This window comes from Branchiostoma belcheri, unplaced genomic scaffold (genome assembly GCF_001625305.1).
Source record: "Branchiostoma belcheri isolate BF01 breed outbred unplaced genomic scaffold, Haploidv18h27 scaffold31, whole genome shotgun sequence".
Classification (NCBI taxonomy): domain Eukaryota; kingdom Metazoa; phylum Chordata; class Leptocardii; order Amphioxiformes; family Branchiostomatidae; genus Branchiostoma; species Branchiostoma belcheri.
The window spans coordinates 1,072,122-1,078,521 of NW_017803921.1; the positions used below are offsets into that span (position 1 = coordinate 1,072,122).

A 6,400-nucleotide genomic window follows, 5' to 3' on the forward strand; every position below is an offset into this window, starting at 1 on the left:
GACAGGGATTTCCCGCTATTTTTCGTCTCTCGCGCCAACATGGCTGCCGCGCCGTCCCTACTGAAGTTAGGGGACGAATTTCTCACTTGGGCAGAGTTTAAGGCAGCACTGGACAACTATCAAGAAACAACACACGCTGAGCTCAGTAAGATCAGTAGCAAGAAGGTGGAAACTGAGAACAGGAAATTACCTGAAGGCGTCCAAAAGTTTCCGTGTGCTCATGTTTATAGAGCGGTGAAGTTTGGATGTATTCATTACGGGAAGCCGCGCCCGTCAGGGTCGGGAATCCGGCCAAATCAGTCGTGAGTATACATCGATTTTTTTCTCATTGTAGCTCAGGAATTTCCCTTGGCTAGTTAAGTCACTCTTGAAGCCATACTAGCCACAATCCTTGGCCAGACTGAGACGAAAGATCTACTCTACTCTACTCTACTCTACTCTACTCTGTGGTGCATGTAGTGGGGAGGGGGGCAAATTTATGACTATTCAGTACTGGCGGGAAATTATGTGCAGGGCTCTCCCCAAGCAAATATTATGAAGCAGTGGTGTTCCCTCTCTCCCCCAAATCCTAGAATCCTTCCCAAAATTTTCAAAATCATGTTTTTTTCTTAGTATTTCCATTTCACAGAATTTTCATCATCCAATTAGTGAGCACCTCTCCCCTAAGAATTTGCTGGGAGAGACCCCTGTAATAGTCTGAAACTATAGCTATGTCTAAAACTATGTCTGAAGGGTTTGACTTCTCTTTTGTAGACCATGGAAGACGTAATGTCCCACTTTACCTGGCTTTGATTACTAGTAAGTCAAATGTAGTCTGTAGATAAGCTTCCCCTTCTGGTCTCGGACCGGAGTTTTCTGTGTTCGTATTTGTCATCCTCAGCCCGATGGGCTTTCATGTCTGTATAATAAATGCGGGTCAGAATTTTTTCATTCTTCCCATTGAAAGGGGTGTCATGCTGCTTAACAATACACTTGGTTGATGTTTTCTGCGCCCAATTTATTTAGGGTTAAATAAGGCATATCAAAGTACATTTTTAAGTGAGGGGTCATTGGTGAGGGGTCATTTTTTTACACATGGCTGCATGGAAAAACAAATTTTCCCAGGGTAACGGCTTACCTCTTGAAGAAACTCAGTTCCTAATGTTTCCAATGTCAGAATCAGATTAAAATCGATGCGATAAGTTAACTACTATCTTAGATGACCCAAACTCACCCACAACACACGTAGAACGCACCGTCCCTGTGATCAGGCGAAAAGATTACGTTATCATCCGCGCGGACTAATACCAGGAAGTCTCCGCTGGACCACCAAGATTACGCCACCTATAAAGGCTACAATTAACAGGCTTTTCAGAAAACAAAAGAAATATACGCAGCAGTTACCATATTAGGAATATCGTGGCCAAAATGTACCAACTTAAGTCACGTTCCCAGCGATTTACTACACACTTAATTAGACTCTGGTCAGATTTAAACTCCGACCCGGAACCTTCTGAGCTAGGTCAGGAAATCCACTCTGTAATTGTAATGCGTATATGGGTATCCCGTACATGAAACTATATATTTTTTATGGTTAACATGCATGACTATTGTGCAGTATATGATATGAAATACTTGATGTAGCTTTGCAATGAAGAAAAATGAAAAGCTGATGATACAGTTATGTTATATTTTTATTTTATTGTTATGTAGGTTCATTTGCTTGTTGTGTTGAATCATTCTCAATTGGTGCACAGTGCATGGACTGTCATTCACTAAATGTGTTCTTTTTCTTTGCTTAATTGTTTTAGAACCTTCAAAATGGGTTGTCCGGCGGAGATCTATGTGTCATCCGACCGTAAGAAGGGAAAGCTTGTCGTAACTAGCTTCAATGACAACCATAACCATGAGGTGGGTGAAGAGGTCCGGAAATACTACCCCTCACAGCGAAGGTTGGAAGGAGAACTTCTGGAAGAAGCCTGTAAGCTAACCAAATTGAGGGTGGATGTCAGGGTACTCAAAGACCATGTACACAAGACCAGTGGGAAACTAACAACTAGCAAGGATCTCCACAATTTGAGGGCAAGTCTTCAACAGGGAACAGAAGCTGATGCAGTCATCCGAGCCCTAGAGGACATCCTACACAATGACAAAGGCGCCAAGATAGCTGTGGTACTGGATCAGGATCAGACTCTAGAAGCTCTCTACCTCCAGACATCTGCTATGGTCAGCTCATTCAGCAGCTTCCCCGAGATACTATTCATGGATGCGACATACAAGACCAACAACCTGAACATGCCCCTTTTTACTTTGACTGTAATGGACGGGAATGGAGTTGGGCAGCCAGCTGGATACATCCTCTTGACGGATGAAACAAAGGAATCCTATGTAAGAGCCTTACAGCTCTTCAAAGAACACAATCCACAATCCACTGCTGTGGAAACTGTCATGATTGACAAGGATCCATCTGAGATAAAGGCTGTGAAAGAGGTGCTTCCCAACGCACAAGTGGTTCTATGCCTCTTCCACACTATGAAGGCTCTAAAGCAAGCCACAAGGCAGTATGTGAAGGATGTAGAGGTCCAAGAACAGCTGTCAAAACTGATTCAAAGGCTGGTGTACTGTCTTACAGAAGAACGCTATGACAACGCATATTCGGACCTACTAAAGATGGAAGGAGTTGGCGGTTTTGCTGAGTACTTCACCCGCAGCTGGCACAATGTTAGGCATCAATGGGCTAAATGCTTTGTTGATGGGTACACCAACTTTGGGAATCGCACAAATAACCGTGTGGAAAGCAGCCACGACAAACTGAAGAAGTTGCTCCGAGGCAAGGTTCCCCTCTCTAAGCTTATAGAAAACCTGGTACTTTTCTCCTCCACAAAGGCTTCTCAGGCAGATGTCGCAGAGTTTAACCAGCATATGAAGGTTGACGTAGCAAGATCATGCCCCGTAGAAAATGCGTACATTCACAGATGCACCAAATATGCCGGTGAGAGTATTTGCAAACAGCTGTCCTTATCCAGGCTGAAGAAGTATGAGGTAGGCAGAAACGAAGATGGCAGCTTTTCTGTGAAACTCAATGACAATTCGTACACAGTAAATGCCAGTTGCACACACTGTTCATGCGGTTACGTACGCAGCATGGGTTTGCCATGCAGGCATTTGTTCGTTGCCAGGCATAAAGGCAGCCTTGAGCTATTCGACATGGCCTTAGTAGCCAAACGCTGGGTCAAAGCCAAACCTGAGGCTGAAAGGGCCGAGGCCCCAACACAGAGTGTAGTAACATGCCGAGCACCTCCTCCCAGACCAGCAACATCTCAGGTTACAAAATACAGGCAGACATTAAACATTTGTAAAGAGATTGCCGATGTGAATAGCCTCTGTGGCCAGGTGGAGTATCAAAACCGTTTAACACAGCTATGCTTCATTCTGAAGTGCTTCAAGTTAAACCGGCCTTTGACATGCGTCTGCCCCGAAGACGACGAGTATCCTATTGTTCACTCTACCCCTGATGGTGACACAGAAGAGAGTCTTGCTGAACTCAGCAACGAAGCAGACGAAAGTGCACAAGTAGCTGAAAACCATCTCGTACACCTGGCCACGGTTCACTCTAACCCTGATGGTGACACAGAAGAGAGTCTTGCTGAACTCAGCAACGAGCAGACGAAAGTGCACAAGTAGCTGAAAACCATCTCGTACACCTGGCCACGGTTCACTCTACCCCTGATGGTGAGACAGAAGAGAGTCTTGCTGAACTCAGCAACGAAGCAGACGAAAGTGCACAAGTACCTGAAAACCATCTCGTACACCTGGCCACGGTTCACTCTACCCCTGATGGTGAGACAGAAGAGAGTCTTGCTGAACTCAGCAACGAAGCAGACGAAAGTGCACAAGTAGCTGAAAACCAAGACCTAACAAACAACAACAACAGTCCTATCAAGCCGGATAAGAAAATGCAGCAGCAAGATGAGATGACACAATTTGCTGCCCATGCAATGTCTCATCCACATCTTCCACGATTGTTGAAGCTTCCCCCGAAAATACATGTCAAGGGCAGACCCAAAGACTTTAAAAAAAGTGTTAACAAGTTATGTTCAAGAAAAAAACAGATTCGGGGAAAGAAGAGGCAGCCAGAGAAGGATACTGATAGTTTGCCACATCCTACATGCAAGAAACCGAAAGTTGCCGATCCGGAAAGCATTGAACAGGTTGTGGCAGGATGTATGTCCAGAGGTAAACTTGTCGTTGGGAACGTGTCACTAACAACCAGTGACTTGCAGAAGCTGTCCCCGGGAGAATGGCTAAATGACAAGGTTTGATCCTTATGCTATTTTTGCAGTAGGTATTGCTCATAACTGACATTTTTGTAGGTAAAATAGATTGCATGTATGCCATGTATAAATTGCAGTTGAGTGCTCTGTCATTGCAGATTCTCAAAGAACATCATTGTCATATTATCTATTTGCTATAAATTTTGTGACTTAATTGATATACTAGTAATGGACTTTCCTTTCTCTTGATTTGAAAAAAAAGTTGCTTACCATTTCATTGGAGGTGTGATGTTAGTTGTCAGGACAATATGTACATATCTGTATGTATTGTTGAAGCTATAGCTATGATTTCTTTGATAGACCTTAGCCAATCAAGAGTCATAGCACTGATGGCAAACACCCTTACACATGTATTATTATTCTTGTTTTCTTAACAGGTGATTACAGCATGCCTGGAGATGCTAAGTAAGCTCCATCCGGGTGAGGTATTTCCTCTCCCCTCCCAGCTAGTACTCATGTGGGAGAGACAGAGATCTCCAGGCTGGCTCTTCGAGAAGGTAACTAGTGCAAACTATTGTTTTATGACCCTATACTGCTGAACATCCATATTACTGAATAATTTCATAGCGAGAAAGTGCTAAATTTCTTTGATGTACTATTGGACTGCTTGCTATACTTGCTTGGTGGCCAATAATTCTAAAGTGTTCAAATCTCTATTATATAACTTACAGCTCTGGAAATCCGTTTCTCATTACTCTGTCGCATCTACTTGCTAATTATAGATAATGATAAAATAAATGCTCATTATTGTTTGATAATGTACTGAGAGCTTGTCAAGCAGTACTGTCTGCCAATCCAAAAAGAAGTCTTTTAGCATACGGAACAACATGGTGGATCCGATAGTGTGCCATTTTGTTTCCTTGATCCCTGTGGCTTGTTTCCTACTGTTTTCTGCAGATCTGCTTTGCAAGCTACAAATACTTGCTTCTGCCAATATGCCACCACTCCCACTGGATGCTGCTGGTGGCAAACGTACAAGAAAGGACCGTTGGCATCCTAAACTCAAGCAGTTTGTTCGACAAATACACCGGACAGTTCATTCCCAAGTGGCAGTAAGTGATGTATTATATGGCCTTCCTGTTACATGTAAAGACCTAATGGAAGCATTCTAACATGGGGGATATAACACTAGCCTGTGCATGGTTTGTCTGTTTGGATGGGAATTTAAAGTCAGCAGTCCTGCATATAAAGTTCACTGTTCTTAACCCTAACCAGCTCAACACACTTATGAAGAGGAGTATGCTAGGGAGACATGCAAAGATGTGCAAAGCCACATTGGACTGCTACCTTCTCGGTATAAGGTTTTGTTGAATTCATAGTCTCTCATGGGACTTGAAACAAATGCAAGTTGATAAGTTGAACATCCACTGACTATTTTTAATTGACGGTTTTGTTTATAAGATGAACTTTACAAGACCTGAGGCGGCTAACAAATGCTACACATATATCATTACTCAAATTTCTGCAGCTACATACTGCTCAGGTCCTTCGCTCTGGCCAGAGCATAGGCCACTGACGGCAGTTCTTCACCGCACTCATCTCTGGGCTGTCTTCCTCAGGTCCTCCCAGCTGCTCGCTAGTCTCCTCATCTCCTCCACAGTGTCTCTTCTCCAACTGTTTCTGGGCCATCCTTTCTTTCTTCTTCCCTGTGGATTCATTTTAGGGCCTGGTGTGTGTTGCTGGATGGGGGCCTATCCAGCCACATTTCCTCTCCTTTTTCCACAGCAACTTCATTTTATTTACAATAATAGGATAATGAATGCAGAATGACATAACATACAAAAGATGTTCTGCATCTATTTTATGCAGGGAATACATGAGACGTCGCAGCCTCGAGGTGGAGCCACAGCTGGCTTTGTGGCAACCTGTTCACATGACCAGCAACAGGCAGGCCGATGGTAGCTCTTGCGGAGTGTTTGTGCTGATGGTGAGGTTCTAATAATAATAAGTGACACTGCATTTGTATCCAAGTTGGAAATGTTGCATTTGTGAGCAAATGTACACAGTTGTGTTGTTATGTTTTGTGATAGAATTACTACCCATGTAATATCACTTGTCCTCCTTTATGCGTGTACTCCCCCCCCCCC

The 6,400-nt window shown here is 43.6% G+C and overlaps 2 protein-coding genes across 2 annotated transcripts in view; both read left to right on the forward strand.

Annotated features, from left to right (window-relative positions):
- Positions 1–30: 30 nt before the first annotated feature.
- Positions 31–3,663, forward strand: LOC109474451 (zinc finger SWIM domain-containing protein 1-like). Its single transcript, XM_019774745.1, has 2 exons — positions 31–302; positions 1,791–3,663. The coding sequence occupies exons 1-2, from the start codon at positions 40–42 to the stop codon at positions 3,661–3,663; spliced, it is 2,136 nt and encodes a 711-aa protein (XP_019630304.1). The 5' UTR covers positions 31–39.
- Positions 3,664–4,040: 377 nt separating this feature from the next.
- The window catches only part of LOC109474452, a 5,329-nt gene continuing 2,969 nt past the window's right edge, over positions 4,041–6,400 (forward strand). Inside the window, exons 1-4 of the mRNA XM_019774746.1 lie at positions 4,041–4,295; positions 4,691–4,810; positions 5,211–5,365; positions 6,123–6,240. Coding sequence (XP_019630305.1) covers positions 4,206–4,295; positions 4,691–4,810; positions 5,211–5,365; positions 6,123–6,240 — 483 coding nt within the window. The 5' untranslated portion in view covers positions 4,041–4,205. The remainder of the gene's footprint in view (positions 4,296–4,690; positions 4,811–5,210; positions 5,366–6,122; positions 6,241–6,400) is intronic.

Excerpts from the sequence above, each read along its gene's own strand:
- LOC109474451 (XM_019774745.1), top strand. The coding sequence starts at position 40 with ATGGCTGCCGCGCCGTCCCTACTGAAGTTAGGGGACGAATTTCTCACT. Across the intron at positions 303-1,790 it reads GGAATCCGGCCAAATCAGTC|AACCTTCAAAATGGGTTGTC; the intron begins GTGAGTATACAT and ends TAATTGTTTTAG.